Genomic DNA, 22,016 nt, shown 5'->3' with positions numbered 1-22,016 from the left:
GTAAACATCTGATGGGTTGCAATTGTTTTTATGTAAGCCCTTGATTCGAACCTCGGTCAAACCAGTCTCATCCTATCAGCACTAAACCACCAGATTAAACATCCTAGCTGCCCCATTGATGGGTTATGCGTTGCAGTTGCATATAGAATAACACTGTTTTTATGTAACTATCACAACCATGTCAATAATTTCATACACAATTATCCACATATTATTATTTATATATATATAGCTTATTTATATTCACTTTGCATTTTACACAAAGTTTTGTTATTGTCCTGGTGTCATACTCAAACAGAAACAGTTTTATACTAATGCTGTTAAGCCGAGATAGACTGGATTTATTAGTTTAACATCATTTAGATTATCAGTTAATTAAATGATAATCAAAACAATTTGATTATCTCAAGAGACAAGATACAAACAACTCGTTTTATATTATTGTCTGTGGTGTTATTCTGGGTAAGAAATATTAATTATTATATGGGGCAAACGGGCTGGAGGCTGATTGACTGATAAATGACAGTGGTGTGACTCAAACTGCTAAAATTTTTGAAAGTTTGTCTGCCTTTTAGTATGTGGAGGATTATTGTGAAGGATGAATTTATCATTTATACAAAACAAGTATACCAATTCTGAAGGATTCATCGTCATAGGTAATTCATATGTATACAGATGTTATTTTGTGAAGGATGAATTTATCATTTATACAAAACAAGTATACCAATTCTGAAGGATTCATCGTCATAGGTAGTTCATATGTATACAGATGTTATTAATTTAATTGTAAAGGGCAAATTTTTAATGAAGGACATTGCATTTCCATTTTAAGTTATTAACTTAAAAATTGTGTATTTATTTTTTGACTGATCTTCAGTCTGCAATTAATCCTTGTACATAATGGTTTAAAATAGTTATTTAAATAATTTCGTATCGCAAGGGAAATGTTATTAATTATTATTGTATGATAGTCTGCAAGAGTGGAGCAGTCTCGAGGAGCCCATGGCCTAAGCTATAAGACAGCTATAATAAAACAAAATTTGAGATACCTATAAAAACTAAAAATTTGTCTTTTAAGTTAATTTTTTAAAAATTAATCATTATATTAATAAATTATAATTGCAAAGAAACATAACTAAAATACTTTTTTTATTTATATTTCTTTTATTCATTCATTTTATTCATTCATTCAGAGGTGAGGTGGGGTTAATTTAATGAATATAAAAAACATTTATAAACAAGTTTTTATTATAATACTGTTGATGAATTTATACAAAATATTTGTGCATTTAATAATTAGACCTATTAAGTACTCATTTTAGGGTAATTCTTTGTACGATAATATGACGAAAACTCGCGAAATACCGTTCTACTTATGACATAATCGTAATGTTTTCAAATAAATAAAGATTCTTCTATAAGTAATATTTAAAGAAGTAGCTGTACATGTAGCATGTAACCCTGGTTCTGAGTTCGACACCCGGCGAATCAATATTTATTGCGTGTTAAAAAATATCACTGTTCAGTGTTCACGCAACCTTGTGTACCGCATGGCCCAGTGGCCTAGAGAACGTGGTACAACAAAAAATATTTAACAAAATAAGTGAAGCTCCATACAAATAACGACGAAATATTAGAAATTAAAATTGCTTCCTTGCCAGTATATTTTCAAATTGTGACTGGTAAACCCTAGTCTTCTTTTCTTTTGTCAATCTTCGCAATCTCCTACACATTCTTTTATGCCGATCTGTCTCCCGTTTCTGGAAAACTTTTCATAAAACCTATCTGATTTCCTGAATATAAATTGTTTGCTTAAAATATATTAGAAGAATAATAAATTATTTATTTGAAACTTTGTTTGGGTGTTTATTTAAGAGCCGCTAAACAGCGAAGGTAAATTTAATAACGCCATCAAAACAAACTTGGTAGGTGGAAAATATCTGTTGTTACGAACTCGATCGATGAATAGAAACAACCTACAGTTCAATAGCATTACAATATACTACTTACAACAATAAAATATACAAATAGTAAGCAAAAAATAATAAATTAACAATGTTTTGCGTGACCAATAACCTCTTATACGAATCTAGTAAGATTTTTATAGGATGTATGGGGGATTTCTAGATGATAACTTACCAGGTGTAAAACGGTGTTCACCACTTCACGGTTGGTTACCTGGCCAACTTCTATCAGCCCGATAAGAACTGCAAATTTCAGGCTATCGTTCGTCGTCATTCGAACGACTTCCTCAGGTCTTTTTATATCACTAAACGGCGGTGATTTTATATCCACCATGGTTTTTTATGTCACAATGCACTAATTCACAAATTACAATTTCACTCGCGACTGTAAAACTCAAAAAAACATTATTTCATCGGCTCACATGATAACGCGCTGATATCACTTGCTGCCATTTTGGTTTTGTAACGATGTTGCCATGTCATGGTTAATGGTGTTTAAATTTCCCTAAAAGTTATTTTCGTTATACTTATATGTATTTCAAAATGTTTTGATAAATCTTCATTTATTGTATGTAGCTTATAATATTTGGTTAAATACTACGAATACTTAAATATTTACTAAATATCTTGTTTAGCTTAATTCAAGCTAAAAGTCATAGATAAATTTTCGAATAGTTTCGAGTTGATATAGTTTCGAATATAATATAATACTTTAACTTTAACATTCATGGGGTGAACCATACCATTGAGGGCTAACTTTTAAAATAAGTAATTTACTGTACTCGTTATTTTTAAGTTTGATTTTCTGTACCTCAGAACACCAGCGTCTATACAAAAAGACAATAATATAATTTATTTCACTAATAAACTTTATCAAATTACAATTACAATCATGTGTTCTAATAAATAGTATGAAGTAATTTTTTTAACTTCACACACACCACATGCTCAAGAACTTAAGTTACACGTTTTCAGATATTTTAGTTAATTAGAAGTATATTAATGGGCACTATAAATAAACGGGTTATACATATAAAATGGAATTTGTTATTATCAAAAACATAATGTTAATGTTTGTGTAATTTTCTTCATATACCAATAATTCCATTCAAAGCTAGCTTATCCCCAATGTATAGTGGAAATCTTCTGGACATGGCAATATTCGAAAATTAAATATACTTTTAAACTAGTCAAATCTTGAAAATAAACTCGCAGTGCTAGGAACTTTTATTTATTCAGTGCACTTTAAATTATTCTTTATTTATTTTACCTAAAAATATTTCGAGGATTTGATAGGGTTACGCCGTTATCATTTGGGTAAACGAATGTTTCCAAAATTTGTTGTATTTATAACATAACTCGAATTGATTTTTGATTTTATGAACTTTGCGTTGCCCAACTTGACTGTTGAAGATAGGTGCGGAATGGAATTGTCATTGTCATGTGTCAAGTAATGGTCGAAATTTTTATGACAGTTAAATACTCTCCTATTTCCTACATTCAGACTTCAGTCAGTAGCCAGACGTGAACCTGTACACTTGTAAAATGGCTGCGATAGACGTTGAGCCTATGCCTATAAAAGTGAGTAATTAATTTATTTCTATAGAGATTCACGATGTCATTCGTAGAAAGAAAGTGGATTGTTTATTCATAGTTACATCAATTAAACTTTAATTGTTTCTATTTAAGAAATTAGGGTGAGAGTCACAGCTTGGGCGTTCTCCATTCGTATTGCTGTTTACTATAGGATATAGACATTCGGATTTCATTTATGACGCACTAATAAAAACAAAACATAACGGCTATATTGTTTAAAAACAAATAATTTAATCGACATATTTCATGGATGAGTCAATGAACATGTATATAAGTATAGTGATGATAATAATAAGATTTTATCTAAGGTGGAGACTGCAATGCGCACGTTAAAGTTGTCGGGGCATGTCGGTTTCGACAGCCTGCCGGACCAACTCGTAAACAAGAGTGTGCAGAATGGATTTGTGTTCAACATTCTATGTATTGGTAAGTGATTCATTGTATACGCGTTTAATCAACTGTACTCGATAGATAAAAGTTTGCTTGACGTAACTACTTATATTATTGACTTGTTGATAATGCCTCGGACCCTTATGTTTGCATTCATTAAATTTGTAATTGTATAATAGACTTGTGGGGTTCAAATTGGCCTTGTATGTTGCATTCATAATTGAAAGTCTCTAAATTAATGTTCAATCTCGGCAAGCTCATTAAACAAACCAATGTTTCTAAGGTATGGCAGTTTATTGTAGACACTTTCAAAGTGCCTTGAATGCAAGTATGTGATGCTTTTTGTACTTTCTAACTACAATCATTGTTTCGTAGTGAATTAAAACAAGAATACCAAGCATAATTCAATAGAGCTGTAGAAGTGTTGTGCTATAACTTATTATGGATTAATGTTGTTACATCACACATGTTATCAAGTATCAAATAACTTAATCAAACTGGATATGTTAACAGGTGAAACTGGCTTAGGCAAATCTACACTTATGGACTCCTTGTTTAACACCAATTTTGAGTCTTCTCCTAGTCCACACAACCTGCCAACTGTTAAATTGAAAGCACATACCTATGAACTGCAGGAAAGCAGTGTACGACTTAAGGTAGGTGAATTCATTTATATGCTTCAATATTTTTAATTTATATTAAATTGTTGCTATTCCTACAGCTAACTAATGTAATTTGAGTCGGAATAGAACATGTTATGATTAGTCCTTAGGGAGCGTTCAAGTATTACCTAACGAATTTTGGGAGGGGGGGGGCTCCTTTTGTAAAAGTTACGATGCGGGGCGGGGATTAAATAACGCGTTATTGTTAATATTTTTTACGACTTACACCACATAATAGTAACTAAAGTGTCACTAGGTGGTCACGAAACGTTTTACTATACTTGGGTACTGAATAACGTTACGGCTAGTTACATGGGGGGGGCGGTTTCGATAATCTCCAAAAATTGCGTTAAGTAATACTTGAACGCTCCCTTATACATGTTATAGTTATAAATGTTTAAATTGAAATACATATTATTATCAGTTTTTTCTATTGGTCATGGATTGGAAAATTTTAATTATATATATAACAGGAGTTATTTAGTGAGTGAATGAAAAAGCATGTGTGGTAACCAATAAATTACATTGTATCATCTATCGCTTTGAGAGTGCCATTTTAATTCTTGAGTTTTAACACATTGACATTGAAAGCAATCACTTAAAAAAACTTGCAAATCTTTTTCAAATCGGTAAGGTATCCGGCATGTATTAGACCTATAAGTCGACGGCCAAGAGCAGTTGTAGCGCCACAGTTTTTTTTAAATATATATTATTCCAGTTGACACTCTGCGACACTGTGGGATATGGTGATCAGGTCAATAAGGACGACAGTTTCAAAGCCGTAGTGGATTACATTGATGCACAGTTTGAGGCGTATTTGCAAGAGGAGCTTAAAATAAAGCGCTCCCTGCCGACCTACCATGATAGCCGCTTGCATGTTTGTCTTTACTTCATTTGTCCGACTGGTGAGTTTTGGTATAAAAACTCTTTTGATTGTCTATTGCTAAAGATAAATACTGGACCGAATTAAAAAAATATATTATTTTGCCTCATTAGGGGCTATTCAAGTATTACGTAAGCACTGGGGGGGGGGGGGGGAACAATTTTTGGAGATTATTGACACACACCCCATGTATCGGGCCGTAACGTTTTTCTTTATTAAAACGTGTCGTACCTTTATGCCTAAAGTTACCATTATGTGTAAAGTACTGGAAAGTCGAAAATAATATTAACAATAACGCGTAATTCAATCCCCGCCCCGCATCGTAACGTTTTACAAAAAATACACCCCCCCCCCCCCCCCAAATTCGTTACGTAATACTTGAACGCTCCCTAATTTAATGTAATAGATAATTTCACTTTCAGACAGCTAGAACAAAAATAATGTACAAATTTCTTTACATTCTGCCGTAATACTAAATACATTTTTAAACAAGTTTTCATTATACAAATGTATTGTTACGTTCTATATTACGCGTAAATAGTTGGTTTTACGTATTATTCGTGCTAATGCGTCCATTCTGCGTACGTGGGAAACAAAATAAAATTTAATTAATTTTTATAACTAAATTAGCGTACCCGACAGACGTTGTCAAGTTTGATATTTCACTTGATTAAAATATTAAATAAGGTAGAAAGTACCGACTGCAGCGCCATCTGCCGGGTTGATTTGTGAATCTAAACCATCCAAGGCTCCACCCAAACGTATACAAATAAAATCATCCAAATCGGTCCAGCCGTTTAAGAGGAGTTCAGTGACATACACACGTACAGTAGAATTATATATTTATGTAAACTATCCTATCTTTTAAGTTAGATCAAACTGCACACGGTGTACAAATTTGATTGAAATAGGTTCAATAGTTTAGGAGTCCATAGCGGACAAACAACGTGACGCGTAATTTATATATATTAAGATTAAAATGGTGTCCAAAATCATTTAATATTGGTTAACATACCAGACTGAACACTGGACCGTGGCGTTGTAACACTTGAAAAATAGTTTGCCCCCATACCCCATTAGGGAATTAGGGACAACTAGTGATTTTATTTGATAATTCATTTAAAGAAGCAATAGCGCATTGCCGATCAATTAAATGAGGTACCAGGAAGGCATGAGTGACCTGGTGACCGATACATTAGTGTCCTTGACATTGAATTATTCAGTACACGCCTGACACAATAGTAGAAAAAATAACGGTACCAACTTTTACTTACCGTCAATTTAGAGCGGGCCTTGTTTGTATAGAGAACTAGCTGACCGGGCAAACGTCGTTTTGCCATGTACATCATTTATAATAAAAAATAGGGGTTGATCGGAGAGGGGTGAAAGTTAGGGGTTGTATGTATTTTTTAACGCTGTATCATAAAAAAATAGAAATTAAAAATTTTGTCTAAAAAATAATATTTAGGGGGACTACCCCTAACATTTAGGGGGATGAAAAATAGATGTTGGCCGATTCTCATAGATACCGGATAAGCACAAAAAATTTCATCAAAATCGGTCAAGCCGTTTCGGAGGAGTATGGCAACGAAAACTGTGACACGAGAATTTTATATATTAGATTATTGAAAATAACGAGTAACACTAACAATAGACATATCATTAATTACAAACAAAATAACAAGAATCAAAAAAAAAAAAATAAACGGCACTCGGGGACTGCCGCGGTAAAGCTATTGCATTTTTTTTTTCAACTTATGCAATTATAATTATTTAGACGACTCATTGGTCTAGTGGTTAGTACCCCTGACTGTGAATCCATGGGTCCCGGGTTCGATCCCCGGCTGAGACGACCATCGATGTGATGAGCATTTGGTGATGTGATTAGGTCTTGGGTGTTTAAATATGTATTTATATGTTTATCTATCTATAATATATGTATGTATACCCGTTGCCTAGTAACCATAACACAAGCTTCACCAGCTTAGCATGTTACTAGGTCAATTGGTGTGAATTGTCTTTAAAAAAAAAAATATTATTATTTATATGTGCAGTATTTTTTTTCTTTGATATTAATTCAAGTTTTTTCTTTGTTAAATTAACGCGTATTGACCGCACATATATTAAGTCATTGTGCGTTAGTTTTTTATTTTAGTTACGGAATTTCTTGATTTGGTCGCCGCGCTCAAAGCCCGCGATAAAATCTATGCAATAGCATCAAAAGGAAAAACAAAATTATATTTTTTTTAATTTAGTAATATAGTATAGGTATGTTATCTAAAGCTGGCGGCTTCAACACATTTACACTTTGTGCTTGTGTAGTGTCTGTGAATAAGCGCGAGACGTAATGTCAAACTGAAATACAATCACAAAATACATCATGAAAAGACTGTGCGTCTCTCTCGCGCTCGGTCAAGCTTATGAGTATAAAAGAGACAGTTATTGTTTTTCTTTTGCTACTGTTTATGTTGATCTTTACTGTTTGATATTATTATTATTTTGTACATGTTGATCTTTTTTCAAATGAAATGATGCACAGTGTTTTTATTTTTAATTTGACATCAGATGCGACTGGGGTTTTAAGAGGAGTATTGAAAGAATAGTTAGTGAAGTAAAAGTGAAGTGTGTTGAGCTAGATGGAGCTTATGTCGAAAAATGAAAAATTATTTACACAAACTACTCTTTTACGTTCTTGGTCGGGCTTAGAACTTTTGGATCCACCCTCGTATGCACATAATATTTATATGTATTTGACACATTTTTATTTATTTACAACCCACCCAACCTTACTAAAACCAGAGTAGACTAAAATATATAGCTCGGCCAAAAAGTATTATTTTTAAACATACTGTATAGTGAAATTGCATTAGTGTGAGTACTGTGAACCCGCCAGCTTTCGATAACCAACCTATATAACCCACTTTCTTCCTGGATAAATTGTGAAAGAGAGTCTCCTAGTAATATATAACATAAAATACATATACGCGTTTACATAAAAATAATGGCGTTTATTTATAAATATCTATTTCCTACAATTAATAAACCTTTCGATTTTCCTGTATACCGATAAAAATGACGCATATCGTTATAATAATCGATATAAAAGGTTACTGGTATTACTTTATTTCCATTTGCCAAAATTATTATAGGCTGGCATATTATTTTAAGCGAAAATTTTCTGTCTACCAGGCCACAGGTACATCGAATAAATATCAAAGAAAAAAAAAATCATATATCCAATTCACACGTGGTAGAAGTGAAACCTTCAAAAACAAAGTTTTTATAATTAAAATATTATGTAAATTAGACTTTTTCTCTATCTAAATGTAGGATCTTTTCTTTAAAAAAATATATATTTTAATGTTAAATTTTTATTTATAACTTTAATATCAATCTTTAATTAGGTAAAAACTAAAATAATAAAAGTTTGAAATAAATTCACAAGATCCACCGTGGGAGAAAATGAGATAGGAAGTATTATACAGTGTATAAACTTTTAATTAAGTGTAGTACGAAGTTTTCACTTCAAAAAGTTTCTATAAGTCATGATTTGTAAATAAAATTGATAAATAATCTAATTTTATAATTATCTACTTACTTTACTTACTTATTTAATTTTCATCAAATCTGTTTTTTTATTTCAGAAAATGTTCAAATACACACTAATTTAAAGTTTATACACTGTATAATGCCTCCTATCTCACTCTCTCCCACGCCAAATCCTATTAATTTACGTGTCTGTCTCTTTTTACTGTCGCCATGAAACACACATTTCTGACGGCACCTATATATTATGACAACCAAGTGACACTTCTTTATTTCTAAAAAATACATAGGAACAGATTTTATAGGGAATTTTTATTGTCGTTTTTAGTATTTTTCTTTTCTTATTATTTATATTTTCCACTGTTTAAACCTTCTCTGAACTTCCACAAATAATTCAAGACCAAAATTAGCCAAATCTGTTCAGCCGTTTTCAAGTCTCGCTAGACTAACGAACAGCAATTCATTTTTATATAGATAGATTAAATAACATTATTTTATTGACATTTCAGGACATGGTCTCAAATCGATTGATCTTGTTTGTATGAAGAAATTGGACACTAAAGTGAATATTATTCCCATAATTGCGAAGGCCGATACCATCTCTAAGACTGAACTGCAGAAGTTTAAGGTAATTTTTTGCTTGAAAGGCAACAAAAGTTATCAAATTATCTTTTCTATTTGATCTTTGACATATTTAAAAGTGCTCAAGCGAAGATGACTTCTATTATTACTCACCGATTTAGGAAGTTGGTTGGTAAGAGATAATCCTGCTGAAACATAAAATTAGTACTGGCCATTATAATGTTGTTTAAGTAAGAACAGATTTAAAAGAGTAATTTTTTGCTTTAGACAAAAGTTATCAAAGAGCTGTCAAATTATCTTTACTATTTGATCTTTGGCATATTTGACAGTGCTCAAGCGAAGATGACTTCTTTTATTACTCACTGATTTAGGAAGTTGGTTGGTAAGAGATAATCTTGCTGAAACATAAAATTAGTACTGGCCATTATAATGTTGTTTAAGTAAGAACAGATTTAAAAGAGTAATTTTTTGCTTTAGACAAAAGTTATCAAAGAGCTGTCAAATTATCTTTACTATTTGATCTTTGGCATATTTGACAGTGCTCAAGCGAAGATGACTTCTATTATTACTCACCGATTTAGAAAGTTGGTTGGTAAGAGATAATCTTGCTGAAACATAAAATAAGTAAACAAAAAACTTGGCGATTAAAAAGAGTGGAGGAGAGTTTATTGCCAGTTCTTCTCTTCCATTGATTTGAGAACTGGCAGTAAATGTAACATTAGAAGCATTTAATATATATTTCTTTTTTGACGTTCATAAGTGTACATTGTGTTACCTACATGAATAAATGGTTTTAGTGTTTTGAGCACTGGTCATTATAATGTTGTTACTTAAGAAAACATTTTTAAAAAAATTCTTTAAAACAAAAATCACTCAGTAACAGATTCCCTAAAGAACATTCTTCCAAACCGAGTATTAAAAATCCAGCGCTACAACCTTTTAGGTTTCATATTTCTGAATGTTTTTTTATTGTTTACCCCTGGCGGATTGCTCCTGTTAACACTGCAGGGATGCCAACAGTGGCGTAACTATACCATCTGGGGCCCGTGGCAAATTCTTTTGATGGGGCCCTATCAGTAAAAATCGTCCCTACATAGTTGAATTTTAATAAACTTCGAGATTCTCAGCGTACTCAATCACACGTTGTATATGTCCCACTAATGGCCATAGGCCTCTTCTCTTAGGCGAGAGGGAATGGTCTGTTGTCCCCACGCTAGCCCAATGCGTATTGGAGACTTAACATTCATCCATAGAACATAATATCTCTTGGGTCGGGGGCCCGTGGCATTTTGCCAGCCTATTGTTACGCCACTGCTCTGCTACGGTGGATTTAAGCATTTTAAAGTCAATTATAATCAGACTGCATAAAAATAATAATGTAAAACTATTATTTAATTTAAAAATAAATTTATTATTTATATGTTTTCCCTTTTCAGTCCAAAATTATGCAAGAACTCCAATCAAACGGTGTGGAAATTTACCAGTTTCCAACAGATGACGAATCTGTCTCCGAAGTGAACACCTCAATGAACAGTCATATTCCATTTGCTGTGGTTGGCAGTACTGATTTTGTCAAAATTGGGAATAAGACCGTGAGAGCCAGGCAGTATCCTTGGGGGACTGTGCAAGGTAATTCATTTAATTTGTAGTGGTTTAAGTACAGTATAACCTCTTTATGACGTTATAGAGAGTCACTCCTTATAACGATGAACTCTCTATAACGTACAATACATATTTTTGGTGGTGGATTTTTGGTTCAACACAAACCCAATTCAATAATTCACTTCCTATACCGAAAACTCTGTATATCGAAAGAAAATACTCGTTCATAATTAACTTTGCTATAAATTTGATAAATAATGTTTAAAGAACTTTATTTCTCATTACAAAAATTATTTTTTATTTACATGAGAAATTTAATATTAAGTATATACAAACGAGATACACGTCGCCATCAGCTAGCCCAATTCTTCTTCTAGTCTAATGGGCCCATTCTGATGTGTGTCTTTAATGCCCTTTTGAACTGATCAATCACGCTAATGTTACGAAGCTTAGACGGCAACCGATTAAACAATTGCACACCCTCATACCTAATAGATCTCTTTAAATAATTTGTGCGCGGCTTTGGCAAGATAAGCAAACTCGCTCGGCGAGTATTGCGTGTAGTGGTGTATTTGATTTTATTAAATGATAAGTTACTATGTAGAGAGTTATTTAAAAAATTTTTAATAAGGATACAGGTGCTATAAACATATAGTTGTTTAATCGTCATAATTTTAGTTTCTTGGTAGATTTTATTAGTAGGTGTTAAAAAATTGTATCTGAATAGTGCTTTTATTAATTTATTTTGTAGTGTTTGTATTGTAGAAATTTTGTTTTTGCATGCTGTACCCCATATTTCAATTAGGTATATGAAATGTGGCTTGACTAAACAATTATAGATCAAATGACGTACAGATTGCGGAATGCATTTAGATATTGACCAAAATCTGCCTATAAGTGATTTTAGTTTGGTAATTATGTGTGATATATGAAAGTTCCATTTTAAATTTGTATCCATTCTAAGACCCAGATATTTCTCCCATTTTTTGTTATTGATTTCAACGTCTTGAACTTTAAGCGGTTGAAAGATAGGAATGAGTTTATTTGTTGCCTTGAATATTACATAAGATGTTTTTGAAATATTAATTGTTAGAAGATTTTGTTGAAACCAAGAAGATAGAACATTTAGGTCTGATTGAGCTTGAGCAACCATAGTCTGGATATTTGAACCAAAGTAAAATAAGCAGGTGTCATCAGCGTAGAGAGTGATTCGGCCGTGTAAACCGAGTTCGTGAATGTTGTTAATATATATTAAAAATAACAATGGACCTAATATAGATCCTTGTGGGACGCCGCATGTTATTGGTATTTCTGAACTTTGAGCATTACCTATTTTTACTATCTGGGTTCTGTTTGATAGATATGATTTGAATAATTTTAGTGCACGATCTTTTATTCCTATGCATTCTAATTTTTTAAGCAATAAGTTGTGGCTTACGGTGTCAAACGCTTTTTTCAGATCAATAAAGACACCCAGCACAATTTTCTTAGAGTCAATATTTTGTTTTATGTCGCTAACGAGATCGGCTGTGGCTGATAAAGTGCTGCTTTTTGATCTAAAACCATATTGGCGTTTAAAAATGAAATTGTTAGTTTGCAAGTAAGTGTCAAGTCGTGAGTAAATAATCTTTTCTAATATTTTTGATATTGTAGGTAGAATAGATATTGGTCTGTAATTGCCGGGTTCGGTTTTGGGGCCAGATTTATGGATAGGAGCAACTCTGGCCTTTTTAAGAGAATCCGGAAATTCACCATTATGCAGCAGCTTATTAAAGCAGATCGAGAGATATTCAGAAATATGATCAACTACGCATTTTATTGTTTTAGTATTGATCCCATCTATTCCACTACTACAATTCGTGTTTAGTGTTTTTATTAGATTAGTGATTTCAAGTGTTGTGCATGGATTAAAGTTAGATAGTTCAGAGTTAAGACTTTGAGGAAGTGCTAGTGTAAAATTAATGTGAAATTGTGTTGGTATTTCATTGGCTAGTTTTAGCCCTATGGTAGAAAAGTATGTATTAAAAGCAGCACAAATATCGGTTGTTTGAGTTAGCTCTTTAGTGTCTATAATAAGTTTGGAAGGTGTGCAATCTTTATTTAGCTTGTTACTAGCCAATTTATTTATTAGACTCCACATTTTTTTAGGGTTTTTAGCGTGTTTAATAAATTCGTTGGAGAAGTAATTATCTTTAGTTTCCCTTATTTTCCTTTTGACCGTATCTCTTGTAGTAGTATATTGTGCTTGAACAACTATATTTGTAGGATCTTTTTTCAGTTCAGCCCATAATTGGTTTCTAAAGTGAATTGCACTAATGACTTCTCCACTTATCCAATCTTTCTGAGGTGGATTAAGTATCTTTTTCTTTACTTGTTTGCATTTCCTTACACAGTCCTTAATCGTATCTTCTAGTAAAGAATAATCAAGTGTTGCTACATCTAAATTGTAGGTCGTGAATAGTTTGTTAAATTTAGCATAGTCAATGGCTTCATATTCAGAGTATATTAACTGCGGGGCTTTGGATTTTTTTAACTCGATATAAAGTTGCCTATGGTCGGACATTCCTGTCTCAATAAATGCCATATGAAAACGGTCACTTCTTAAATTTGAGCACACGTGGTCGATTATTGATTTACGTGTTTTCGAGTCACGTGTACAATATTTTTTCCTAATTTTATTTATGATGTTATATCCAGCCTCGTCCATTACATCAATATACTGCTTAGTTTGTTTTTCATTCTTTTTCACAAGATCTATATTAAAATCCCCAAAGACTACAGCCCTCTTTCTTTCTCTTAGTTGCAAGCGAAGTTCTTCCAAAAACTTTGAGAAGTTTGTATCTCCAGGATTATACACAAGTCCAATTTCGGTGGCATATCTGTCTAATTTGACCCATAGGTAGTTGTTGCCATCTTTATATGTTGACTCCGACAAACTATGTCTAATACTGTTATGGACATAAGTTGAGACTCCACCACCTCTAAAATCCGATCTATAGTTGAAATAATGAGTATAGTTTGGTAGACTCATCTCTTGGGCCTGAGTTTCATTAGTGATCCATGTTTCTGTAATGAGTACGATATGAACAGTTTTAGAAATTGTTTTTAAAATGCATTTGAGTTCATTAAATTTGCCTTTTGCTCGGATACTCCTAGCATTAAGGTATAAAAACGATAAGCGTGACTTGTGTGGTTGTAGCTGATTATGGTTTTGCAAAACTTCATAGGTATTTGTATCTGTGTTGAGGCGTTTGGTTGTATTTGTTACTTCGAGTTTTTTGGAGACATTTTGGTAATAGTGGGTATTCCAGATCTGTATTTAATAGTGATGTCAGTATCTCCCGCAGCCTGACGTCGCACTAGTTCATTTTTTAAATTTTGCAAATATTTTTGCTGAGCTGGAGTTAAGTCTGAATAAATTTTAATGGCTTCTGGAAATTTAGACTTGTTACGTAATAAGTATTTAGCCGTAGTATTTGTTTCGTAACAAACTTTGATTCTACGGTTTTTGCCTGGATTAAATTTTCCTATACGAAAGACCTTAAGGGGTTTTGGTAGACTGGGGTTTATGGTGGAAATCAGTTGTATTATCTTATCTTCATCCTTTAACGGTCCTTCCTCTGCGTTGATCGCTATTTGTTCAGGTATACCTGCAATAATGAGGTTTTTCTCCCTTTGATTACGATCTCGAACCTCATTGATCAGATTTTCATTAGAAAGATGCTTGTCGATAAAATTGTTTGGCAAAGATTCATTGTTAGCCGTTTGATCTTCCACTTGCGACAGTCTGCCCTCCCAGGTACTCATACGAGCTTCAAGAGAGATTATGTCATCCCTAAATTTCCGCGTCACTTCGAAAATTGCAGCGTTGAGGTCGTCCCGCCATTGCTGCCTCAGATCTGCGAGTTTAGTATCCATATATTTTGTCAGCATTTCAGTATCGACGTTTAATGATGATGCTAAACTTGTTTTCGGCGACACGGATGAAGTAGGAGCAATCTTTTTGCTCTTGCACGCCGAGCACTTCCACTTTTTCCTATTCATCGGTAGAATTTTTTTAAAATCAGCTTCAGATAGATCAGCGCAGAAGAAGTGCAACACCGTGAGACAAGATGTGCATTTAATCAATTCAGTATCAGAGGCATTTTTTAGGCATTTACCACAATCCATCTTGGAATATTATAAAATTAAAAAAAATAAAAAGTATTCGTTTCGTAGGTATGTGCGCGCCAGGATTTGATCCACAATCGACAGTGTGTATGGTGTTCCTAACAACTTGTTACAAGTGCTAACCAATTCATTACTTGACTTGCGAATAAATCGTATATAACACAATTACGATTTGTCCAAAACAGTGTTTAGGTTTTATTTTAAAGTACTTGATTAGCACAAGACACTTTTAAAAGTCACTTCACTATTTTATGTCAGTTTTTTGCAACAATTACTCTGATGTTTAACCACAACCAAACGAGAAATGTCCATCGCGGTATGGCGGATAACAAATTGTTCGATCACGACTAACAAATCACTGTTTAATACACTGTATTGATTGTTCACAACTTATTACGTGAAACTGTTGCTTAAAATGTCATAGTTCCCGTGTTTTAACCTCTTTTACACACTAGTTCTATTTTTTAAGGGGCCGTTCAATTATTATTTAAGCATATTTACTAGTAATTTTATGTTATACTAGGATTTTATCCCCCGCTTCCTTTTGTGAGCAAAAGTAAGCAAAGCTTTCAATAATAGTACATAAACATATTAATTTTTTGTAGGAATCTTCGAAAATGCATTTCGTTTTCAAGCATAGACAATGTGTGGGTTAATATGTGTAAACAAGGAAATAATTACTGTTGACGTAATCAAAAAATAAGAAAATCAAAGACACCCTATAGTCCTTACGTAATACTTGAACAGCTCCTAAGAGAAATATAATATTTACTTAAGGGCGTGGCTTTTTATGCCGATCACGTGACTATTCCCATACAAATGCGTTTGTAGTTAGTGGGACATGTATCATAGAATATTTTTTGTCAGACCTTTTTACATTTTTGTAGATTTTAACGTTGTATTCTTAATTTGTGTAACACAATTCAAAAATTTAATACACAATTGTTGACTATAAAGGAATATATAATATCAGTTTTTTTTGCCTAGTCTGTTAATAAGGAAACGAAGCGAAATATAATATTGTTAAATAAACTGTTTAAAAAGCGTTACATTGGTTCGATAATTCGACTTTCCAATACAATGTTTTTATTAATTTTATTATTATTTCCAGTTGAAAATGAGTCCCATTGCGACTTTGTGAAGCTGCGTGAGATGTTAATTCGTACCAACATGGAGGATATGCGAGAGAAGACTCACGCGCGCCACTACGAGTTGTATCGCCGTCGAAGACTCGCGCAAATGGGATTTAGCGATGTTGACGCTCATAACAAACCGGTATTACGTCACGCAATTTTTAGAGATTAACCCCCCCCCCCCTTATGTAACGCGCCGTAACGTTTTTCTGTACCCAACAGTAATACGTTTCGTGACCACCTAGTGACACTATACCTAAAAGTTACCATTTGTAAAGTACTGGAAAGTCGAAAATAATATTAACAATAACGCGTAATTCAATCCCCGCCCCGCATCGTAACGTTTTACAAAAGGACCCCCCCCCCCCAAATTCGTCACGTAATACTTGAACGTTAAGCTATTGCTAAATGTAAATAAAAACAGTAGCGCCACATTTTTTTAGGATGTGCAGCGTTTTTGTCGAATTTTTTTCTTTAATAAAGATGTGCTAGTATAATATTGTAGTGAAATTGAAATATATAAAATTATGGAAGAAGGGGAGTATTTAGATGTCGTATACTGATTTCATTAAATACAACTTTTTTTTAACATATTTCTAATTACTGTTTGATCACAGCTCAGTAAGATGATCTATTAAATATATAAAACTGCTTTAAATTTATACATCGGGAATCTATCTGATACGTTAATATATAAAAACAATATTCATTTTTTTTTCTATATCAGTGTTGGCCTAGTCGCTTCAGCGTGCGACTCTCATACCTGAGGTCGTAAGTTTGATCCCTGGCTGTGCACCAATGGACTTTCTTTCTATGTGCGCATTTAATATTTGCTCGAACGGTGAAGGGAAAAATCATGAAACCGACATATCTTAGACCCAAAAAGTCGACATGTGTTAGGCACTAGAGGCTGATCACCTACTTGCCTATTAGATTTAAAAATGATCATGAAACAGATTCAGAAATCTGAGGCCAAGACCTAGAGGTTGTGGCGCCACTGATTTAATTAGACTAAAACTCATATATTTAAAAGGCAACTTATAAATCACAAACATAAGTATATACTTATCGATATCATTTTAGGTTTCCTTCCAACAAACATTTGAGCAGAAGCGATCAGCTCATCTGGCTGAGTTGCAGCTGAAAGAAGATGAGATGCGTCAGATGTTTGTTCAACGCGTTAAGGAGAAGGAGGCTGAACTTAAGGAAGCTGAAAAAGAGGTGAGATTTGTTCACCATGCCTCCTGCTGATAGAGGACAATTATTTGTTTTTAATTTATTTTATTATTAATTAAGATGTCATGTGGAAAATGGTGTAATGGTTGCAGCTCCTTACAAACGTTGTGTAAAAAAACTTGGCGATTAAAAAGAGTGGCGGAGAGTTTATTGCCAGTTCTTCTTTTCCGTTCTACGCCCTTGATTTGAGAACTGACAGAAAATGTAAAATTAGAAGCATTTATTATGTATTTATTTTTGGCGTTCATAAGTGTACATTGTGTTACCTATATGAATAAATGATTTTTGACTTCAGTATATCGACATCGAAATAATTAAGGTCAAAGGTTCTTCTAGTTCAGAGGTTTTTAAAATTATATGGTTTGAAGTGACAGTGCACAAGAGTGGATGTGTGTGGGTGTACATACACCTATACATATCACGCACACTTATTGGATTTTGATTTACTGTTCATATGAAATTTTTTTTAATATTTTTAAGTATATACTAAGTTTTTGTTTTTTTATTGTACCTAGGAAGAGTGGTCCCACAACATAAGAATGTAGGGACCAGAATCTGTACAAATATGCAAATAGGTTTAATAAAAAAATATATGTATTAAATTATATTCTAAATTTTGTTTTAATAAAATCTTATAAGTATTTTCTTATTAACATACTTTTCTATTGAAAATCTTTAAATATATTTAATAATTTTTCCAGCTTCATGCGAAATTCGACAAGCTAAAGAAAGACCATACAGAAGAGAAGAAGCGTCTCGAAGAGCTTCGTAAGAAGATAGAAGATGACACAATTGAATTCAACCGTCGCAAACAACAGACCCAACACTCACACCACACTCTTACTCTTGGCAAGAGCAAGAAGAAGTGAGAACACACCTCTCTTAGCAGGTCCTTCCGGTAAGACCCATAGACAAAAACTTTGACTGGGAATATTACTACCGCAAATTTCTCGATTATTAGAACTGTCAATATTTGGATATTTTGTTTACTCTGTGCAAAGAGAGATTACTAACTTAATGCCGCCGTATGTTTTTTTCGGGAGTGAAGTATTGAAAAAAAAATCAAATATAATCCATTAAGTGTTTAAGGTTTACGGCAAACAAAATTTATATTTAAAAAAAAAACTCGGCCAAGTACTGTCTAATTAGCAAAGCCAAGTATGATAAAAAAATTACCGATTAACCAAGCATTAATCGGTAAAGTTTGTAATCGGCAAATGTTTTTTTTTTTAATAATCAACAAAATTCAAGTTAAACACACGTACAAGTTTCGAGAAAACTATCGCGTTGTTTTGATTATTTTTTTTAATAGTCTGTTAATACAATTGAAATAAAGTAATACTTTATAGCAAACCCTCAAGTTTTAAAGGTTTTGGAGATAAGCGAAAATGTTTGTTTTAACGAAACTTGTACACATAACCAATGTTTGGTCTAATGTCAAAAACATTTTCCGTAGATCTAGAAATCTTGTTGTGGATTTTGTTTGCCCTCTCAGATTGGTAGTGCCTTTCCTTTTCCTTTCTTTCCTTCTGAATTCTTTGCATTTCCAGTAGGTTTTTGTTAATTCCTTTAATTTTAAAACATTGTACTAATGGTATAATGATATCAGATTGTATAATGGTATAGTAATTCTTTTGTAAACCTTTACGTTACATGATTTTAATTTGATATGGATTATGCTGATGTGAAATTTTTGAGTGACTTATAGAGCTTTTTGCTATCCAATAAGGGAGCGTTCAAGTATAACGTAACGAACTTTGGGGGGGGGGGGGGGCCTTTTATAAAACGCGGGGTTTGAATTACGCGTTTTACTATATTCGGTTACTGTACTGTACTTGGGTACAGAAAAACGTTACGGCGCGTTACACGGCGGTGGGGGGGGGGTCAATAATTTCCAAAAATTGCGTTAAAATAAATACTTGAACGCTCTCCCTAAACAAAACATAGATTCAATATTCAAGTTTGTAAACACATGTCATTTCGAGCTTATACACACTAAAACTTGTATTAGCACATCTAAATTGCATTCACATAAAATTTGTTATCAGTGAGGCTATTTTATCACAAGTTTTAGGTATGAACATATTTTAATAATAGCAGTGTGTACTTTACAATTAATTAGTGGAAAGTTCTAGAGATTGGTAACACTGATCGCGCTCTTGTCATTTGTCACATTTTGTGTTAAGCGTCATGTGATCTGTACATTACACATTCTCATTGATACTTTGTTATACAATGTGGAATACATTTCATACGTGTACGTGGGGCCTGAAATGAAAAAAAAAATTGTACGTGGTCACGTGACCACTCTCATACAAATACGTTTGGCGTTGGGTCATGGCTCTGTGTTTTGACCAAATCTCAACAAATGTTATTAACCATAGACTGTAAAAAACTTAATACCGCCCAAAATGACGGAGTTACCGAAATCTAGAAGTTTCGCTGGCAGAATTTGCTTTATTACATTCCGGATATAACGATAGATCAGTAGACATATTCACTGCTTACAATACAATTTGCTAAAATTGTTTGCTAACTAAGTATCTCGTCCAAATGGACTGCCAAATTTACTTGCACCTAGCCATATACTGACATTTTATACCAAATTTTATTTATCTCTAGAATAAGTTAGTTATAAGAATAATTTTCGTCAAGTATTATTGGAGAATCGATCTTGTAATTAATTTGATTAAAAGAATGAATTAGTGTGTATTAAAATTACAACAAACACTTTATTACAAGTTTGTGATTTTTTTTTGAATGCATACCTGAAGATAAACTTAACAGAAATATTGCTTGGATAGTCGTTCAAAGTTTAATTGTAATTAGTAATTCCTAATGAGATTAAATGCTGAACACAAACTATGTATGTTTTATATCATGTAATGTTTATAGATTTCTCGATTGCCAAGTAGATTAACCAATTTAGTAATGCACTAAGCATATAAAGCCTTTTTATTCTAATGGTTGATCTGTGTGTAATTCAAACATTTGTGTCCATGCAAAACGTCAGATTATTCATTCATAATTAAAAACATTTGTGTCCATGCAATACGTCGGATCATTCATAATTTAAAATGTTAGGGAGAACACACAATAATTAGTATTCTAATAAAGAGTTTAGAAACTCATTCTAACTGCACTCATATAAATAAATATCTAAGTGTGTTGACTGATTTGGTTTAAAATTGTATGAAAGTTGTGTTTTAAATAGATTAAACTTGGCTTAACTAGTTGTATTATGAATTTTAATATACACATATATGAGCTCTCTTATTTAATCTGCATTTATTCATTCCCTTATAGTATTACAGTTTTGTATTTTATAGGTAATAAATTATATTGATATAAAATTGTTTTATTTCTATGGTGTACTTTGACAGGACAGTCACTATAAGTGCTCGTTCAGACACGGCGGGAACCGCGCGATTGTCAGATCGTGCGGTTTGAACCGCAAAAATGTCGACTGTTCAAACATTGGCGGTTAGTTAGCGATCAGTTTCAAGATGGAAGTCGAAGAGTAACTAACGTGTCTGTGGTTGATAAAGAAAAGGCAGATTCAGAGAGGATCGACTGACACATGGTAAATTTGTAACACTATTGACTATTTGAGAATGTCAATAAAATCTTTTGATGAACTCATTGAACTAATCAGGGAAGATATTTCAAGCTCTGAAACACATATGAGGGCAAGCGTGTTACCAGAAGAAAAACTCTCCACTTCATCAATAAATAACTCGGTGTCGAAGCGATAGCGAGCTCACGGTGCTCTTGTTATGACGTGTTAATCGCGCGGTGCCCGCAATGCTAATGAACGCTGAGTATGATCTTCATAGTAATAGAACCGCGCGGGAGTATCGCGATTCTATTTTCTGGCGGTTGGGTTGCGGAAACCGTGCGGTTTGATTAACCGCGCGGATATGTCTGAACGATTACTTAATAACTCATACAAATAAGACCCGCGCGATTTCCATGCGATTCTCAAATCGCGCGGTTCCCGCCGTGTCTGAACGAGCAATTAACAACACCTGTCAGGTGATATGGCGCGTATTTGAATAACTAAGTGTCGCTTTTCCGATCGTACACGTATCTTTTAAAATAATGGTCTGATGAAAATAGATACATTATAATAATTTATTTATTTTCATTACAAATTGAGCGTCAATTTATACTACCGCAGAGTCGAAGCGTCAAATTCTTTATATCTAAAGGCCGATTTACATTATCTTAGTGTTTAGGAGAGTGCTTTAGG

General features: G+C 33.1%; 2 protein-coding genes across 2 annotated transcripts in view; one reads left to right on the top strand and one right to left on the bottom strand.

The window, feature by feature from the left end:
- The window catches only part of LOC125061672 (neurobeachin), a 538,892-nt gene extending 536,458 nt beyond the window's left edge, over nt 1-2,434 (bottom strand). The window contains exon 1 of the mRNA XM_047667198.1: nt 2,140-2,434. Coding sequence (XP_047523154.1) covers nt 2,140-2,298 — 159 coding nt within the window. The 5' untranslated portion in view covers nt 2,299-2,434. The remainder of the gene's footprint in view (nt 1-2,139) is intronic.
- Nucleotides 2,435-3,463: 1,029 nt separating this feature from the next.
- LOC125061678 (septin-2) lies at nt 3,464-21,113 on the top strand. The gene is made up of 9 exons (XM_047667209.1): nt 3,464-3,545; nt 3,869-3,986; nt 4,464-4,606; nt 5,331-5,517; nt 9,551-9,669; nt 11,060-11,252; nt 16,507-16,670; nt 17,612-17,749; nt 18,466-21,113. The coding sequence occupies exons 1-9, from the start codon at nt 3,510-3,512 to the stop codon at nt 18,631-18,633; spliced, it is 1,266 nt and encodes a 421-aa protein (XP_047523165.1). The 5' UTR covers nt 3,464-3,509; the 3' UTR covers nt 18,634-21,113.
- The last annotated feature ends 903 nt before the right edge of the window (nt 21,114-22,016 follow it).

The sequence above is a fragment of the Pieris napi genome, chromosome 24 (genome assembly GCF_905475465.1).
Source record: "Pieris napi chromosome 24, ilPieNapi1.2, whole genome shotgun sequence".
Lineage (NCBI taxonomy): Eukaryota > Metazoa > Arthropoda > Insecta > Lepidoptera > Pieridae > Pieris > Pieris napi.
The sequence above is the reverse complement of the archived record's forward strand: the minus strand, read 5'-3'. Positions and strand labels throughout refer to the sequence as shown.

Bases quoted from the DNA above. Each gene is read 5' to 3' on its own strand.
- LOC125061678 (XM_047667209.1), top strand. From the start codon at position 3,510: ATGGCTGCGATAGACGTTGAGCCTATGCCTATAAAA. The intron at 11,253-16,506 runs GTAATTCATTTA...TATTATTTCCAG, and splicing joins TCCTTGGGGGACTGTGCAAG to TTGAAAATGAGTCCCATTGC. The intron at 16,671-17,611 runs GTATTACGTCAC...ATATCATTTTAG, and splicing joins TTGACGCTCATAACAAACCG to GTTTCCTTCCAACAAACATT.